We start from the raw sequence: 16,786 nt of genomic DNA, 5'->3' as shown, positions 1-16,786 counted from the left end.
CGGCGCACCTGTGGGTGGTGGCAAAGCGACCCACGGTGCCAGCCATTTCCCGCTGCCACTGCCACTGCCACTGCCACTGCCACGCCTCTACAACAGCAACAAGCACCCTTAGATAGCACCAAGACTACTCTCTCGCCAGGAAACAATGGCTGAAGTGTGCAAGAGCCAGAACGTGCTGGTGCTCGAGTGCACCGAGGCGTGGGACGGGCTGAGCGAGCGGGAGAAGGCGTACGCCCACTTTATGTCGCAGGCGGCCTGGTGGGGCGCCCGCATCTGCCTCACCCAGTGCTCGCCCGAGGCTCCGCTGATCTTTGACTGGCTGCATCCCATGTGGGCGTGGTCGGGCGGGCCGGCGGGTCTTAAGCAGGCTGTTCTCGATGCCAATGCGCCAGAGTGCCTGGATGCTGTCGATGCACTGGCGCTGTACTCGGCCCGGTTCTACGGCAACATGGGCAACTACACCTCGTTTGGCGATCGCAAGTTTGTGCCAGCTGCGTCGCCCGACGAGGTCAAAGCTCTGCTGGAGAGCGGTGCCTTTGCGCCTCGTCTCACTGCAGAGCTGCTCTCCCGCTTCGCCGCCGTCGCCGACGCCATGTGGGCGAGTGATGCGACGACCGCAACGCTCGGCTTTGAAGGCGCGGGCGTGACCATGTACTACGGGCCTGGTATCTCGCAGGATGCGGTCACCGCGCTGCAGAGCTGGATGGACCGCCACGGCGTGTCTCCGTACAACACCCGGGTGTGGCGCTCGGACACCGCTGACGACCTGCTCCTCCTGCGCATCGCATCGGTGGAGACCGAGGCCGTCCCGAGCGTGGCCGGCATTTTCCCGGGGCTTGCCGAGCTCGAGACCGATGCCGATGGCGCCTACAGCGTGGGTAGCGAGAGCGGATGGCGGGTGGCGCTCGAGTTTGGCGACCACGCCCACTGGCTCAAGGCCGTGGTGCGGTACATGGAGCGGGCGAGGCAGTACGCAGCCAACCCGACCCAGGTGCGGATGATTAGCAAGTATATCGAGTCGTTTTCCCGCGGCTCGATCGAGGCCCACAAGGAGTCGCAGCGCGAGTGGGTGACCGATGTCGGCCCTGCGGTGGAGACCAACATCGGGTTCATCGAGTCGTACCGTGACCCAGCTGGCGTCCGCGGCGAGTGGGAGGGCTTTGTGGCGGTGGTCAACGCCGCCGGCTCGGCCAAGTTTGACGCACTCGTCTCTGCCGCGCCAACCTTTCTGGCCCAGCTCCCGTGGGGTGCTGCCTTTGAGAAGGACACCTTCCGGCGGCCAGATTTTACCTCGCTCGATGTTGTCTCGTTTGGCTCGTCGGGCGTTCCGGCCGGCATCAACATTCCCAACTATGACGAGGTGCGGCAGAACACCGGGTTCAAGAACGTCTCGCTCGGCAACGTGCTCGCGGCGTCAGCCAACACCACCGAAGCCGTTCCGCTCCTCGCCGACAGCGACCAGGCCGAGTACAAGGCGCTGCACGGGCCCGCGTTTGAGGTCCAGGTTGGCCTTCACGAGCTGCTTGGTCACGGCTCGGGCAAGATCTTGGCTTCAGCCGGCGACGGGAGCCTCAACTTTGACCGCGAGACCACCGTCTCTCCGCTGACCGGCGAGCCAGTGACGAGCTGGTACGGGCCGGGTGAGACGTACTCGTCCAAGTTCGGCTCGGTCTCGTCAGCATACGAGGAGTGCCGGGCCGAAGCCGTTGGTCTCTTCCTCTGTGTCAACCCCCAGGTGCTGGAGATCTTTGGCCACACTGGGGCTGAGGAGCAAGCCCGGCTGGCGTACATCAACTGGCTGGCCATGGCGCGTGCCGGCGTGCGCGCTCTCGAGTTCTTCTCGCCCGACGACGGCGCATGGCACCAGGCCCACATGCACGCGCGCTTTGTCCTGCTGCGGGTCATGCTCGAGGCAGGTGACGGCCTCGTCACCATCCACCGTGAGCCTGAGCTGCACGTCAGCGTCGATGCTGATAAGATTGCGACTGTCGGCATTCCTGCCATCGCCAAGTTCCTCACCGCACTACAGACGTACAAGTCGACCGGCGACGCCGCAGGCGGCACTGCGTTCTTCATGGCCTACGCCGACGTTGTCGGCGACTGGCTCGAGCTCCGCGATGCCGTCCTTGCTCTCAAGAAGCCGCGCCCGGTCCTTGTCCAGTCGCACACCTTTATCGAGCCAGGTACCGGCCGGGTGGTCAAGCAGGACTTTGAGCCGAGCTTGGAGGGCATGATTGCCTCGTTCCTTGCGCGGTACCCGGCCGAGCCGCGGCCCGACGCGATGCCGGAGCTGCAAGCGGTAGCACACCCACCGCCGGCACACCCACCGCTGTCGTGGGCCTTTTCGCCGCCGCGACCGTCCCCGGCGCATGCCGCCGGGCCGTCGGCCATGTCCCCACTCCTGCCCATGTGGGCACCGCCTTCACTCGCCATGTCTCCCCCGCCACGGATCCGTCGCTTCTAGCCGGCAAGCAAGCATGCATGTATGCGGATGATTACAAAAGTGCAAGTGGCCGTGTGTCCTATTTGGATGGCGAAGCAGGAAGCGAGTGAGCAAGAGCGAGAGTGAGAGATTGGTCGAGCGGCGGGCGGGAGGCCGACGGCCAGCAGCTGGCATGGCTGGCCCGAGTCAGCCAATGGACAAATGCCTCCAACACACAACTTTGCGAATTCACCCGATGCTCCGTGTGGGTGCTGTTCAGCGTACGTGCGGGCGGGCAGGCGAGGCAGGAGGGCGAGAGGAACGAGTCAGCGAGGTGAAGAAACAAGTAGAGCGAAGGAGAAAGAGCAGGCGAGGCAATGGAGTGGGTCGGAGGTTGGCAGGGGTGAGCGCAAGTGTGTGGAGGGTGGCGGAGGCAGCGCTGCTGACGGGGGCTTGGGCCGCGGCTAATTTTTTGGACGGCCATCCTACGCTGCGTCGGCAAGGCAGGGGGGGAGGGAGGAGGGGGGAGGGTGGCTTGTGTGGGGTGTTGGCTGCGGTAGGAGGGAATGGCAAGTACTTATTGTGTGTGAGGCATGGGCTGGTATCTTTGGTGGGCAGGCGCTGGAGTGCTGGCTGGACGGGCGGCGCTGTCCGGGGCGGCGCGGACGTCTGCGGCGCCGAGTCTGGAGGGACTGAGCGAGGAGGTGCCGATGGTGACGATGACGATTGATGGGCAGGAGGTTGTTGTGCCCAAGGGAATGGCGATCATTCAGGCGTGTGCGGTGGCTGGGATCGAGATTCCGCGGTTCTGCTACCACGACCGTCTTGCGGTTGCGGGCAACTGCCGGATGTGCCTTGTGGAGATTGAGAAGGCACGCAAGCCGATGGCGTCGTGTGCAATCCAGGTTGAGGAGGGCATGGTTGTGATGACGGACACGGACAACGTCAAGGCTGCGCGGGAGGGCGTGATGGAGTTCCTCCTCGCGAACCACCCGCTCGACTGCCCGATTTGCGACCAGGGAGGTGAGTGCGACCTCCAGGACCAGTCGATGGTGTACGGGTCGGACCGGTCGCGGTTCTTTGAGAACAAGCGTGCGGTGCAGGACAAGGACCTCGGCCCGCTGGTCAAGACGGTGATGACGCGGTGCATCCACTGCACGCGGTGCGTGCGGTTTGCGACCGAGGTTGCCGGCGTGGAGATGCTCGGCGTGACCGGGCGCGGCAACGAGATGGAGATCGGGACGTATGTGTCCAAGATGTTTGGCTCGGAGGTGTCTGGCAACCTTGTGGACATCTGCCCTGTGGGCGCGCTCACGAACAAGCCGTACGCATTCTCCGCGCGGTCGTGGGAGCTCAAGGCGACCGAGTCGATTGACGTCTTTGACGCGGTTGGCTCGAACATTGTGGTCAACACGCGTGGGCCCGAGGTGATGCGGATCCTGCCGCGGCTGCACGAGGGCGTCAACGAGGAGTGGATTTCAGACAAGACGCGGTACGCGTGCGATGGGCTGAAGGCGCAGCGGCTTGACGTGCCGATGGTGAACCACAAGCCTGTGTCGTGGGAGACTGCGCTGGCGACGGCGGCCGAGGCGATTTCGGCGCTCTCCGAGGCCGAGCTGGCCAACGGAGCGCTCAAGGCTGTTGCCGGGCCGATGGCAGACGCCGAGACGCTGATGGCGGTCAAGGACCTGGTCAACTCGCTCGGCTCGGAGAACACGGTGCATGAGGACGGTGCGGCGCTGTCTGCGGACCTGCGGCCGAACTACGTGTTCAACACCACCATCGAGGCGCTCGAGGAGGCCGACGCACTGCTGCTTGTGGGCGCCGTCCCGCGAGTCGAGGCTGCCATCATCAACACCCGGATCCGCAAGGCGCTCCGCAACTACGACCTGCTGGACATCGGGTACATCGGCGCCGAGGGCGCACAGCTGACGTACGACTACGACCATCTCGGCTCCGACCTGGCGGCGCTCAAGGCACTCGCCGACGGCACGTCGCCGTTCGCTGACGCGATGGCCAAGGCCGAGCGGCCGGTGGTGGTGGTGGGCAAGGGCGCGTGGGCCGGCAAGGACGCGGCGGCGCTGCCAGGCCTCCTGGCCCAGCTCGCGGACAAGTACCCGCACCTCAAGGTGTCGAGCGAGTCGTCGTGGGCAGGCATCAACATGCTGCACACCGACGCGTCGCGTGTCGGAGCGCTCGACGTCGGTTTTGTGCCGGGCGTCGGCGCCGACAAGGCGCCCGCCAAGGTTGTTTACCTCGTTGGCGCCGACGACTACGATCCGGCGTCGATTCCGGATGACGCCTTTGTCATCTACCAGGGCTCGCACGGCGACGCCGGCGCGTCACGCGCCAACGTCATTCTCCCGGGTGCGGCGTACACCGAGAAGACGGCGACGTACGTCAACACAGAAGGGCGCGTGCAGCGGACCCGGCGCGCAGCGCCGACTCCCGGCCACGCCCGTCCGGACTGGGCCATCCCGCGCGCCCTCTCCGAGGTCGTGGGCAAGCCGCTGCCGTACGCCACGGCCGAGGAGGTCCAGGCCCGCCTCTTTGCCGTTGCCCCGCACATGGCTGTGCCGGACACCCCGCCGTTCGCCTCGGCGGCCATCTCGGACCTCGCCTTTGACGCCATGCGCGCCGCCACCTCCAACGGTGCCCTCAACACGCCGATCGAGCTCGTCATCGACAACTTTTACCAGAACGATGCCATCTCGCGGGCCTCGCCAGTCATGGCTCGCTGCACTACCTCGTTTGGCAAGCACAACGGAACCGAGTACAACCCGGGCTCGGCGGCGACCAAGGACGTTGCGTAGTTGCAACATGTCTAGGGCAAGACGACGCGAAACGATAAAAAGCATTCCGAAGGAGCAGAAAAGCCAGCTAGTGAGACGGCGTGGCGACACGATCGCGGGCCTGCGCTGCCATGCGGGCCGATTCCTAGGTGTGCTCCTGAAAGCGGACCATAGCTTCTGCGTGGCGGTTGAAGACCCGTGTTGTCGGTGATTCTACGCCAGCCGTTCAAAGAACATTTGCTAAGGGCAACAAGTGTGTGCCATCACTGGCACCAACACCGCCACCAGCCGACGAGTCCCCCCTCCACCCCTTCCCTTCCCCGACAGCAAAGCCACGGTTCCCAACAGCTGGTAGTGCACTCGACTCAGTCCAGGTAGCAGCAAGGGGTATGTGAAGCCGTGCAGGGTGGGGGGTGGGGGGTGGGGTGGGGGTGATTAGCGGGGGTGGAGAGAGTGGCCATGACTGTGGTGGGGTGGAGGTACCGGTGGAACCGGTTTTGCAGCCGTTGTGTCCTGCAACAGTTGTGGGGGGGGTGGGGGGGGGTGGGGGGAGGGGTGGGGGAAAGAAGGAGGGGAGGGATGAGGGGGAAGGAGAGGAGAGGGAGGAAGGAGAGGGAAGGAGGGGAGAGGGGGGGAGGGGGGGAAGGGGGGAGGCAGGTCGCGTGCGTGTGGAAGAGGGGAACGTTCTTTGGGGGGAAGGGAAGGGGGAGGGGGAGGGGAGACAGGGAAGAGGGGATGTGGATGGTGGTGTGCATGGGGAACTCATTGGTGGTATGTCTGGTGGTGTTGTGTGGTAATGGTGGTAATGGTGGTGGTGGTGGTGGTGGTGGTGGTGCGGGCGGCGGCTGGCGGCGGCTTGGACGACAGGCAGGTAGAGCGAACCGTCTAGCGATCGGAAGGGGAAGGGGCACGAGGACCGGTACTTGTGCAAGCAGAAGCAAAATCAGAAGCGAATTGCATTGTTGCCGAATAGAGTGAGAGCATGTCGTCATCATCGTCGTCATCATCGTCGCAGTCGCTGCCGTCGCAGCGGGACGACTTCTCGGCGTCCAACCCAACTGTGGAGGCGGCAGCTGTATTGAGTGATGGGACTGAGGGCGCAATGGCGTCCGAGTCTGCAGTGTCTGTGCCTGCGCAGCCGGCAGAAGGCACGCGCGTGGCTGTGGACTTTGAATACGGGATCGATGTGGGCGTGCATGCCATCCGCGGGGTGCGGCCGTCGATGGAGGACCATCACATCATCATTCCGTTTGCGGCGGAGAGCGGCAGCGGACCGGTGGACCGCAACATCAAGCCGCGCATTGCGTTCTGCGGGGTGTATGACGGACACGGCGGGAAGCGGGCATCTGAGTATGTGTCCAAGCACCTGCACAATGTGATTGCCACCTCGCAGCACTTTGCGCACCGCCGGATCCGCGAGGCGATCGAGGAGGGATTTGCCAAGGTGGAAGAGGGGTGGATGAGCAAGGCATACGAGGGGAACATGGAGGACGGGACGACCGCTGTTGTGGCGCTGCTAGTCAACAACCTGTTGTGGGTGGCAAACGTGGGCGACTCGGAGTGTGTGCTGGTGCGCAACGGTGCGCCGACGTGCCTCTCGATTGTGCACAACGCCAAGACCAACCATGCCGAGGAGGTGCGGGTGGTGCAGGCCGGCGGCCGGATCCGGCGGTCGCGGCTGGTTCATCCCATCTGGGCCGTCCTCAACATTGGAGTGACAAGGTCAATCGGAGCGTCGTCGCTCAAGGCTGGGCCTAACACCGACGGCAAGCCCTCGGGTCTCATTGCTGAGCCTGACATCAACTGTGTCGAACTGACCCACGAGGACGAGTTCCTCATCTTGGCCTGCGACGGCCTCTGGGACGTCCTCTCCTACCAGGACGCCGCCGATTTTGTGTCGGCTGCTCTTGCCGACGGCGCTCCTGCCGCTGACGTCCGGCCCGTCTCGTCGAGTACGCCTTCAAGAAGGGCTCGCTCGACAACATCACCGCGCTGGTTGTTGTCTTTAACATGGCCGGAGAGGTGGCGTCCGAGGCCGGCGCTTCTGCTGTGGAGGTTGCAGGCGCCGCCGACGACGAGGGGGCGACTAGCGGTGGCGCAGTGTCGGAGGCTGATGATGCGCCGTAAAGTAGTGTGACAATGAAACTCCTGCTGTCTGCCGACGGGTTTACCACCCGCTCGGGGCCAGCGCCCGATGCCGGCGCCATGCTGGCCGATGGCGCAGCCTCTCTGCATCACGCGCCATGTTGTCGAGGCAGGATGCAAGTGTGTGTGCGTGATTGTGGTGCACAATAGATAGCGATACGCACCCGATGCGAGGTCGGCGCGCGCACAATGAGAGGTCCAAGGTTTGGCGTGCGCACGATGAGAGGTCGGCGCGCGGCGAGCAGTCTCGTCGTCTAATCGTCATCATCGGCAGTCTTGCGGACATTCTTCTTGCCCTTGGTGAGGAGCTCCGACTTGGGAAGAGCCTTGACAACGCCGAGAGCTTTCTTGTTGACCGAGAACCGCGAGGCGCGCTCGAGCCGTTTGGCCATGATGCGCTCGATGTTCTGGTTGATGGCCACCTTGAGCTTGCGCTGATCCAGCTCCTTCTTGTTGTACTTGCGCTTCTTCATCCGCGCCTTACTCACCCCTGTTCCCGCCCCATGCAGCACCGGCCGCCACATGGCATAGTAAGCACAGCTGCCGCCCCCGCCCCGCCCCGCCCCGTCCCGCCCTCGGGAGGCCTCTGGCCATGCGACTCGGCCAAGTCGGCCATCCTGCCACCGCCCACCACCACCTCCTTCACCACCGCCCCCTCCGACACGCCCACACACACACACGCCCACACACACACACACGCCCCCGCACCACATACGCTGCTTCTTCTGGCGCTTCTTGCGCAGGCCCTCCACGGCGCGGGTCGTCAGCTTCTTGGTCTGAACCATGCTGTCAACGACGAGTGTTGATGGTCGTCGTCGGAGTGATCCTGATCCTGATCCTGATCCTGAGCATGAATGATGAGCCAACCGATGGCCGGTGGCTGCCCGCCACAAACGCCCGGCGGCAGAGGCAGCACTGCGGATTGGGTCTAGCTGAGTGAAGGGGGGTGTTTTTTTTGGTCGGGTGAGAAGGGGGGGGGGTGGCCAGCCACCTGACGAGCGACACATGTCACGTGCGGGCGGAGTGATGATGGGGCGACCGAGTGCGATGGTGGCGGCAGTGATGGTCATGGTGTTGGTTGCGGCAGCTGTTGCGAGTGCAGCGGGAGACAAGGTGGTGCGGTATGACGACGAGGTGGTGCTCGAGTGCCAGCATGGGAACGCGACGGGCGGTGCGGCGGTGCGTGCCTGGGCCGAGGAGGTCGGCGGCGACGTGTGGGCGGTGCGCGACGGGGTGACTGATGTCCGCGTCACCGGTGCCGTCGTCGCGCGGGGACTGGCTGCGGTGGCGGGCGGATGCCGGGTGGTGGTGGACGATCTGCAGGCGCTGGTGGCGGCGTCGCGGGCACCGCTGGCGCGTGGAACGTCGAACACGCCGTGGTTCAACGACTACCACACGTACGACGAGATCGCGGCGTGGTTCGCCGAGCTTGCGGCGCAGTACCCGGAGCGGGTCTCGTTCCAGCCACGGATCGGCGAGTCGACCGAGGGCCGTGCTCTGTTTGCTGTGAGGATTTCGGCGCCCAGCCCCGTGCCGGTCGCCCAGCGGCCGCAGATCTACCTCCAGGCCCTGCAGCACGCGCGCGAGTGGATCGGCGGCGCAGTCATTCAGTACATTGCGCAACAGCTGGCGACAACAACCGAGACAGCTCTGCTTGAAGCCGCCGAGTTTGTGCTTGTCCCGGTGGTCAACCCGGACGGGTACGCCTACACCTGGACCACCGATCGGCTGTGGCGCAAGACCCGGTACCGCAACGCTGACGGCTCGTACGGCATCGATGCCAACCGCAACTGGGACGACCACTGGGGCGGACAGGGCTCGTCGTCCAACCCGCGATCTGACACCTACCACGGCCCAGCGCCGTTTGCCGCCCCGGAGACCCTTGCTGTCTCGGACTTTATCCTGCAGAACTCGCGGATCGTGGCCGCCTACGACCTCCACGCCTACTCGCAGCTCATCCTGGGCCCGTACGGCTGGACCCACGCTGCCCCGCCGCATGCCCAGCAGCTGCAGACCTCGGGGAACTTTCAGTCGCTCGCCATCGAGAAAGTGCACGGCAAAAAGTACGTCTCTCAGCCGTCGGTTGATCTCTACCCAACCACCGGCTCGGCTGGCGACTGGTTCTACGGCCAGCAGATTCTCGACGGCATCGGCCGCCTGACCTACGGTTTTACGCTCGAGGCGCGCCCTGCCTCCGCCAATCCGGGCTTTCTCCTCCCGCCGAACCAGATCATCCCCACCGGTGAGGAAGTCTGGGCCGCCATCCAGTTCTGGGCCTCGTATGCTCTCGAGAACCCGCTCTAGGACCCCGCCTACGATCCCGTGCGGACCTCCACACGCAAGCTTACAAACATACACTGCGCTCGGTGAAAGTCGATGAAGAGAGGAGGAGGGGGACAGGGAGCGTGGTGCCATCGTTGCCGATCAAAGTGTCCTAGCCAGCCTGTGACCGAACAGCCTGTGACCGAACAGTGCTGGCGGCGACCGACGTGGTGGCGGTGACTCAAAGCCCAGACACGCCCACACCCCACACGCACCCAAGCACACACACACACACTACAAACATGGCCAGCCAGCTCGCACGACGCGTGCTGTTCAACGTCCCGGCGTCTTCGTCTAAGATGCTGGGCAAGGCGGCGGCAACGGCGTGCGACGCGGTGGTGCTCGACCTCGAGGACGGAGTGGCCAGCGCGGCCAAGGGCGATGCGCGGGCGGCGGTGGCGGCGGTGCTGGCCGACGGCGAGGACGGGCTGGCGTTTGCCGCCGACGACGTGCTTGTGCGGATCAATCCGGTGGAGAGCGACGAGGGCGCCCGCGACATGGCTGCGCTCTTCGGCCCGGGTGCCGGGCGGAGCCGCAAGGCGCTCACCGGCCTCGTCCTGCCCAAGGTCGAGTCGGTGGCGCAGATCCACGCGGTACAGTCGGCGGTTGCCGCGGCGGGCTTCAAGCGGCTTGCGATCTACGCCTCGATCGAGTCGGCTCGTGGCCTGCTCCACGCCCACGCCCTGGCCCAGGCCAACTCGCTCACGGGCCTCTTCTTTGCCGCCGAGGACTATGTCGCCGACATCGGCGGCGTGCGGACCCCGGGCGGCCACGAGCTCCTCTACGCGCGCTCGCACATGGTGACCGTGGCCAAGGCCTACGGCCTTGAGGCTATCGACATGGTTTGTGTCGACTTTAAGGACGAGGCCAAGCTGCGCGCAGAGTGCGCCGACGGCTACGCGCTCGGCTACACCGGCAAGTACGCCATTCATCCTGCACAGGTCCCGGTCATCACCGAGTGCTTCTCGCCGAGCGCCGATCAAATCGAGCTCGCCACGCGGATTGTCGACAAGGCTGCCGCTGCCGCCGCGGACGGCGTCGGTGCCTTTGAGGTCGACGGCAAGGTTGTCGACGAGCCAGTCATCAAGTGGGCTCGCGCCGTTCTTGCCCGCTCGCGCGCGTAGCCGTCACGCAAGCGCAAGCCGGGTCCCGTGCCGCAGCCGCAGATACTCGGCTTGATCGGCGGTGACAGTCTTGGAACCAGCACTAACCACGACGTGAGCCCGCGAGCACTCGGTCAGCACCGTCTCAACGCCACGGGCGGTGATGTGAGCGACGCGGGCGAGATTGATGGTCTCGAGCTTGGATGCGCAGGCGGCTTGCGCCAACGCGTCGAGCGCCACGTCGGTGACTAAGCTGCACTCGGAGATGTTGAGCGAGGTGAGCGAGGCAGCGTGCGCCGCCAACGCGAGCACGCCGCTGTCGGACAGCAGCCGCAGCCGCTCGAGCGAGAGCCGCGTGAGCGCTGGTAGATGAGCAAGCGACTCGACGCCGAGGTCAGTGACCCGAGAGCACCACGCCAGCGAGAGCGCTGAGAGCGAGCTTAGGTTTGTGAGATATGCCATGCCAAGGTCGTCGATCTTGGAACAGCCGTCCAAAAAAGCTCCGTTAGTTGCGTGCAGCCGCGGGTAAGGAAGCGAAGGCCGTCGTTGGAGATGCGGTGGCAGCCGCCAAGAGCAAGGCGCCGCAGATGCGGGGCAGCTTGCGAGATGGCATGCAGGCCGGCATCGCCAATCTTGAGCGCTTGCGTGAGATCCAGCGAGCAGAGCGCGCCAGCCGTCGAGACCAGCAGCGGCTCGAGCTGGGTATCTGTCACTGACGTCCGCCGCAACGAGAGCGCCTCGAGTGCTGTGAGGCCCAGCTCGGCAAGGCTGGCGTACCCGACGGCATTGATGCGGGTGCACGAAGAGATGGAGAGGAGCTCGAGCGTCGGCGGCAGAAGCCGGAGCGCAGAGTTGCCGACCCGACGGCAGCCGGCGAGAGAGAGATGGCGCAGCCGCGGCGGAACATAGTCGGCAAAGGCATCCGAGCCGACGTCCGGGCAGTCGTTAAAGATAGCGACTCGGAGATTAGCCGAGTATTCGAGGACCTCGCGGACGCCGCGCGAGGTGAGATTGGGGCAGGCGGTGGCGATGACGGTAGTGAGGACGCATGAGGCGGCAAGCGCAGAGAGGCCTACGTCGGTGACGGCAGCGCAGCCCGAGACGTCGATTTCGGAGAGGCCAACACACGAGGCAAGGAAGAGCAGAGCAGGGTCACCCATAGTGGCAATGCCCGCGAGGCATACAATGCGCAAGTCGGGACAGCCGATGGCGAGGTGCTTGATGCCTGCCGAGGTCATGGCGACGCACGAGTCGAGATTGAGCTTGGTCAGCGAGGCGCACGACTCGCCGACGTACTGCAGCGCACGGTCCGAGAGATGCTTGCACTCTGACAAGTCGAGATCAGTGAGGTCGGTGAGCGATGATACAATGTCGCGGACGCCAAGGTCCGAGACGAGCAGCGCCGGCGAGAGGTCAAGCTCGACAAGCTGAACACAGAACGAGGCCAGGATGTGCAGCCCAGTGTCCGAGACATGGCGCCCGACCTTGAGCGAGGTGAGACCAAAGAGCCAGTGCGCCACGCCAAGATACGGCGCGCGGAGCAGGAGCTGAATTCGCTCATCCGAGTCAACAACCAGCGCTTCGTCGAGATCGGGCGCCCAGAGCGCGTGGCTCTCGGTGATGGCCCGCCAGGCACGGCAGACCGCACGGAGCGAGGCGCGCTGGCGGAGCGGAACAAAACCAAAGATGCGGAGGACGATGTCGTCGGGCACGAGGAGGATAGGCGCCGGTGCGGCCCACAGCGAGTCGTGCAGAGCAACGAGAGCCTCGCACACTGTAGCCATGGACGGGCGATCCGCCGGCTCGGGCGCAAGCATGGCCGAGAGCAGGGCGGCAGTGTGAGCCGGAATGAGCGAAGGCGTCTCCAGATGAGCAGGCTCGGCGACAGGCGAGGCAAAGGCGTTGCGGCCACGGAGGCACGGCTTGGTGGTAGTGAGGACCTCGTAAACAACCACTCCAAAAGAAAAGACGTCCGATGCAGCGTCAGCTTGAGCGCCGAGGAGAACCTCGGGCGCCGAGTACCTCGGCGTGCCGCCGCCGCCGGAGAGCGCCGCCTTGGGTCCTGACATGCCAAAGTCAGCGAGCTTGACAGGAAACATGCGGCCTTCCAGGAGGATGTTGGACGGCTTGATGTCGCGGTGCGGAAAACCAAGCGAGTGCAGGTACTGCAGGCCGATGCCGGCCTCCAGCAAGATACGGACCCGGGTCTTGCGCGACGCAAAGGCGAGCGGTGCGAGCGGTGAGCTCGGGGCTGGGTACGGGTACGCGAGGCCATCTTCCGAGTGTGCTGCCCGCCATGCGCGGAGGAGCTGCCGCAAGTCGCCGCCGTCCATGTACTCGGTGACCACTCCAGTGTGGTCCGGATCGAGGCAAACGCCCATGAACAGGACGCAGTTGGGGTGCTTGAGCTGGGCAAGCACGTGGGCCTCCTCAACAAACGACTGCAGCGCCGACGGCGAGAGCGTGCGTCAAAGACCTTGATGCAGCACTCTTTGTGGTGCCGCTCGGCCTTGTAGACGGTGCCAAACGCACCTGAGCCGATCTTTTCCAGACCCTTGAGCTCAGCCCACTCGATGACGTCCATGTCGTTGGACCAGCCGGACTTGTCGATGACGTAGCGGACCAGCGGCGAGGAGCGACCCGGTGCGTCAGCACCGGCGCTGACCGGCTGCAACAACGCCGGCGGCGAAGCGGCGATCCGGCCGGCGTCGGCAGGCCCAGCACCACCCCCCGCCGTCCGCGGCCTCGCCATTGGCAGCGGCGACGACGGCGACGATGGCAGCTGTGGGGCGTGGGGCGGCTTGGAAAACTGGAGTTGCGCAAGAGCGTGCGGCGCAAGGGTCTCTGTCCGATCGGCAGTGAGCGTCAGCGTCTGCGATGCCGAGCCGGTGTGCGAGCCCGAGGTAGAGAGCGCAGCGTCGTCGGTCTGCGACGCCGGCGCCGGCGGTGGGCCGAGCTCGGGCTCGGGCCTGGATGTGGCAGGCAGCGGCAGGAGCGGTGCGCCGGCCAAGGCGTCGTGTGACCACGTGGTGTCGTCTGCTGAGTCGAGATCAGGGACGGCGGCGAGGACGACGGCGTCGAGCGCGACACGCAGAGAGCCGGGGGGCGCCGACGGCGCCGAGACTGCGAGAGCCGCACGGACGGCGGGGACAAGGACAGCACCAAGAGCAGCAACCACGGCAGGAGATAGTGGGATTGAGACGCCCGGCGAGGCGCAGCCGGCAGGCCATGCCTGCAGGCGTACGCTGTGCATGGTGGCGGTGGGAGAGGGGGGGGTGGAGCGGGAGAGGCGCGGGCAACGAGAGCAATGCTTCCATTGCAGGTGGGTTGGGGAAGGGAGGGAAAGGGGGGGGGGGGGGAGGGGGGGGGGCAAGGGAAGTGAGATCGGACCACCACCAGACAACAGAGACACTAAAAAGTCCATGGAGAGGGTGTCAGTGGGCAGGGCATGGGCCAGTGATCCGTTTTAGGCGGCGTAGTCAGGCCCGATGTCCAGACCAGCAGAATGCGCTTGAAGGCGCTCGAGTTGACGACCTTGATGGGCACCACCACATACCACATGATTTGATTCTCTTGTTTACTGGCAGATGGCACAGGCACAACCAGCGATATGAGGGGGAGGGAGGGGGGAAGCGGGCCACAGTGCTCGCCTTCGGGACCCAAGGATGGCATTGGCCGACTACGAGGTGCGGCAGTCGGACGGCTCGGCGCGGGCGAGCATGGGCGACGAGGTGGCGACGTCGATCGAGGCTGTGGAGGCGTGCTCGCGAATGCGCTCGCACATGTCGAGGAAGACGGCAGAGACCGAGTCGGGATCTTCGCGGGCGGAGACCTCGTAGCATGGGGCACCGCCAAAGACCTCGTCGGACCAGGTGCGGACGAGATCGCGCGAGACCTCACGAGCGTCCTCATCATCGGCCTTGGCCGCCACCAGGGTGACGACAGGCTGGATGGGCAGCGAGTCGAGCGGGAACTTCTCGACAAAGGCGCGGAGGGTGCGGAGCGAGGAGAGCGAGCCCATGTCGTAGACCATGAGCACGCCGTGGAAGACGCCAAGCTCCTCGACGAGCTCAAGGAGGGCAGCGGGCGAGGCGAGGCGTGACGGAAAGGTGTCGACGAGGCGGAGGCGGACCGGCGAGCCGTCCATGGTCACGATCTTGACAAAGTGGTGCTCCATGGCCAGGTCACGCATGGCGACGGCCGTGTTGCCGCCGCGGACAAAGGCCGAGACGACCTCGGGCGAGAGGCATGACGATGCCGTCCGCCGCACATCATCGACCTCTAGCGTGTTCGCCGGCTTGCTGCTTCCGCTATGTCTGCGCCCGCGCGCCTTGCCACCGCCGCCAGCTCCAGCGCCGCCCTCAGCATGGCTGCTGCCGGAGGCCGACGCCGGCGCAGCCTCCACCCACGAGCCGTCAACAAAGCGACGGCAGAGCGAGGTCTTGCCGCACCCGAACTCGCCCACGGCAATGATTTTGATGTCGGTGAGCTCAGCCATGGTGGGAGGGGTGTGGGGGAGGAGTGAGGTGAGGCCGCGGGTGAGGAGTGGTGCGGAGCGGGCGATGGTTGGTTGAGTCGCCAAAGTGGCTGCCCCCCCCCCCCCCCCCCCCCGTGGCGGGGTGGTTGGTGGCGAACTGGCGGGGCCGGCCGTTGGGCGGAAGCACTGCTCTGGCGAGAAGGAACACACGCGAGAGCTACCTGGACACGGGGCAGAGCAGAGGACGGCTACAGACAAGACTTGCAGGCTGTGTGCTGGTGTGCTTGCTGGTGAGGGAGAGAGCATAGCTCAGCATGAACCTCAACGAAGCGCATCTGCGCCACCTTGCCCGGGTGGAGCGCATCAAGCCGTCCGAGCCGGTGGTGTTTGAGGAGACGCCCGAGATCGCCGCATACGTACGTGTTGGGGGTTGGGCAGGGCAAAGGGGGCAGGAGAGGGACACGCGTAGGGACTCATGCGAAACGGTGCGGTGCGGTGCGGTTTATGGATGGTGGATGTGGTCACCGGACAACAACAGCGCCGGACGCTCATCGACCCGAGTCTGGTCAAGAAGCGCAACGTCGAGCTGTGGGCCACGTCCGAGGCCGTGGCTTACCCAGAGGGCCGGCCAAACGCGCCATCCGAGCTCCTTCTCAAGTCGCTGGACAAGGCCCTGTACTCGGCGCCGGCTCTGGCGGCCAACGCCGGGTCGGCCGGGCACGGCGGCCAGTCGTACCGGCTGGTTGGGCGGGTCAACGAGGAGTACCCAGCCAGGCGCGGTGGCGCCAAGGCGTACGGCATCACCTTTGCAGTTCCGTGCGCTGACGACTCGCAGTGATGTTGTGAGGATGATAAACCCGTGAGGAGTGTCGGCGCCGGTGGTGGTGGTGTCGAGACAGGACAATGCGATCATAGCAAGCCCTTGGCGTGCTCGTGGTATGCGTTGATGCGCTCGACGAGCTGAGCAATGGTCTGATTCTTGAGGCGGATCTGCTCCTCAAGCTCGGGCACGCGCGATCGGGCCTCGACAGTCTCGGCCAGAGTCTGCAGCGTGTTCTGCAGCGTGGTGTTGTACGCCTCGACCTGGGCGCGGTGGGTCTCAATAGCAGCCTCGGCGTCCTCCAAGTCATCACGAGTCTCGTCGAGCTCGTCACGCAGCTCATCTACTTCGCGTCGCAACCTATTGTTCTCCATCTCGAGCTCGACGCTTGACTGCGGATCACCTGACGGGCCCGGCTGGACCGCACCTGCCGCGGCAGAAGACGCCAGCTCGGCCTTGGCCTTCTCAGTCGCCTGCATGACGATCTCGCGGCGAACAGAGGCGATGGCCCGACGGACCTCGGTGCGGGCGGCGGCGCGGACGTCCTCCAGGTGCTCATCGTGCGCCTTGCGGATGGTGGCAACTTGCGTGTCCATGGCCGCTACGCGCTGCTGCAGCTGCGCCTCGAGCGAGGCCTTGAACTCGGCCTGCATCCGGACCTTGACGTTGGCCGACTCTTGCGCCACACGCGCCAGCCGCGTCCGC

The 16,786-nt window shown here is 65.4% G+C and overlaps 7 protein-coding genes across 7 annotated transcripts; 4 read left to right on the top strand and 3 right to left on the bottom strand.

Moving 5' to 3' along the window:
* Window positions 1–136: 136 nt before the first annotated feature.
* AMSG_12225 (uncharacterized protein) lies at window positions 137–5,235 on the top strand (the record flags this gene model as incomplete). Its single annotated transcript, XM_013899557.1, has 2 exons — window positions 137–2,299; window positions 3,112–5,235. Exons 1-2 carry the CDS (start codon window positions 146–148, stop codon window positions 5,233–5,235), a joined length of 4,278 nt encoding a protein of 1,425 aa, XP_013755011.1. The 5' UTR covers window positions 137–145.
* A 339-nt stretch (window positions 5,236–5,574) lies between these two features.
* AMSG_09008 (protein phosphatase 2C isoform gamma) lies at window positions 5,575–7,341 on the top strand (the record flags this gene model as incomplete). Its single annotated transcript, XM_013899506.1, has 3 exons — window positions 5,575–5,601; window positions 6,082–7,147; window positions 7,180–7,341. The coding sequence occupies exons 2-3, from the start codon at window positions 6,197–6,199 to the stop codon at window positions 7,339–7,341; spliced, it is 1,113 nt and encodes a 370-aa protein (XP_013754960.1). The 5' UTR covers window positions 5,575–5,601; window positions 6,082–6,196.
* A 21-nt stretch (window positions 7,342–7,362) lies between these two features.
* On the bottom strand, window positions 7,363–8,154 carry AMSG_09007 (uncharacterized protein). The gene is made up of 2 exons (XM_013899505.1): window positions 8,075–8,154; window positions 7,363–7,849 (listed from the first exon to the last, which is right to left on the bottom strand). Exons 1-2 carry the CDS (start codon window positions 8,142–8,144, stop codon window positions 7,614–7,616), a joined length of 306 nt encoding a protein of 101 aa, XP_013754959.1. The 5' UTR covers window positions 8,145–8,154; the 3' UTR covers window positions 7,363–7,613.
* Window positions 8,155–8,406: 252 nt separating this feature from the next.
* Window positions 8,407–9,663, top strand: AMSG_09006 (carboxypeptidase B; the record flags this gene model as incomplete). Its single annotated transcript, XM_013899504.1, has 1 exon — window positions 8,407–9,663. One exon carries the CDS (start codon window positions 8,407–8,409, stop codon window positions 9,661–9,663), a length of 1,257 nt encoding a protein of 418 aa, XP_013754958.1.
* Window positions 9,664–10,521: 858 nt separating this feature from the next.
* On the bottom strand, window positions 10,522–13,388 carry AMSG_09004 (TKL protein kinase). Its single transcript, XM_013899503.1, has one exon. The coding sequence runs from the start codon at window positions 13,163–13,165 to the stop codon at window positions 11,225–11,227; it is 1,941 nt and encodes a 646-aa protein (XP_013754957.1). The 5' UTR covers window positions 13,166–13,388; the 3' UTR covers window positions 10,522–11,224.
* Window positions 13,389–14,463: 1,075 nt separating this feature from the next.
* Window positions 14,464–15,282, bottom strand: AMSG_09003 (uncharacterized protein; the record flags this gene model as incomplete). The annotated part of the gene is made up of 1 exon (XM_013899502.1): window positions 14,464–15,282. One exon carries the CDS (start codon window positions 15,280–15,282, stop codon window positions 14,464–14,466), a length of 819 nt encoding a protein of 272 aa, XP_013754956.1.
* A 166-nt stretch (window positions 15,283–15,448) lies between these two features.
* On the top strand, window positions 15,449–16,133 carry AMSG_09002 (uncharacterized protein). The gene is made up of 2 exons (XM_013899501.1): window positions 15,449–15,677; window positions 15,800–16,133. The coding sequence occupies exons 1-2, from the start codon at window positions 15,576–15,578 to the stop codon at window positions 16,097–16,099; spliced, it is 402 nt and encodes a 133-aa protein (XP_013754955.1). The 5' UTR covers window positions 15,449–15,575; the 3' UTR covers window positions 16,100–16,133.
* Window positions 16,134–16,786: the final 653 nt, after the last annotated feature.

Source organism: Thecamonas trahens, assembly GCF_000142905.1.
Source record: "Thecamonas trahens ATCC 50062 unplaced genomic scaffold supercont1.44, whole genome shotgun sequence".
In the NCBI taxonomy this organism is placed as follows: domain Eukaryota; order Apusomonadida; family Apusomonadidae; genus Thecamonas; species Thecamonas trahens.
Note: the sequence above shows the minus strand (reverse complement) of the source record. Positions and strands in the feature narration are given on the sequence as shown.

Excerpts from the sequence above, each read along its gene's own strand:
- AMSG_09007 (XM_013899505.1), bottom strand. The coding sequence starts at position 8,144 with ATGGTTCAGACCAAGAAGCTGACGACCCGCGCCGTGGAGGGCCTGCGC. Across the intron at positions 7,850-8,074 it reads GAAGCGCCAGAAGAAGCAGC|GGGTGAGTAAGGCGCGGATG; the intron begins GTATGTGGTGCG and ends GGGCGGGAACAG.
- AMSG_09004 (XM_013899503.1), bottom strand. The coding sequence starts at position 13,165 with ATGGGCGTTTGCCTCGATCCGGACCACACTGGAGTGGTCACCGAGTAC.
- AMSG_09002 (XM_013899501.1), top strand. The coding sequence starts at position 15,576 with ATGAACCTCAACGAAGCGCATCTGCGCCACCTTGCCCGGGTGGAGCGC. Across the intron at positions 15,678-15,799 it reads CGCCCGAGATCGCCGCATAC|CGCCGGACGCTCATCGACCC; the intron begins GTACGTGTTGGG and ends GGACAACAACAG.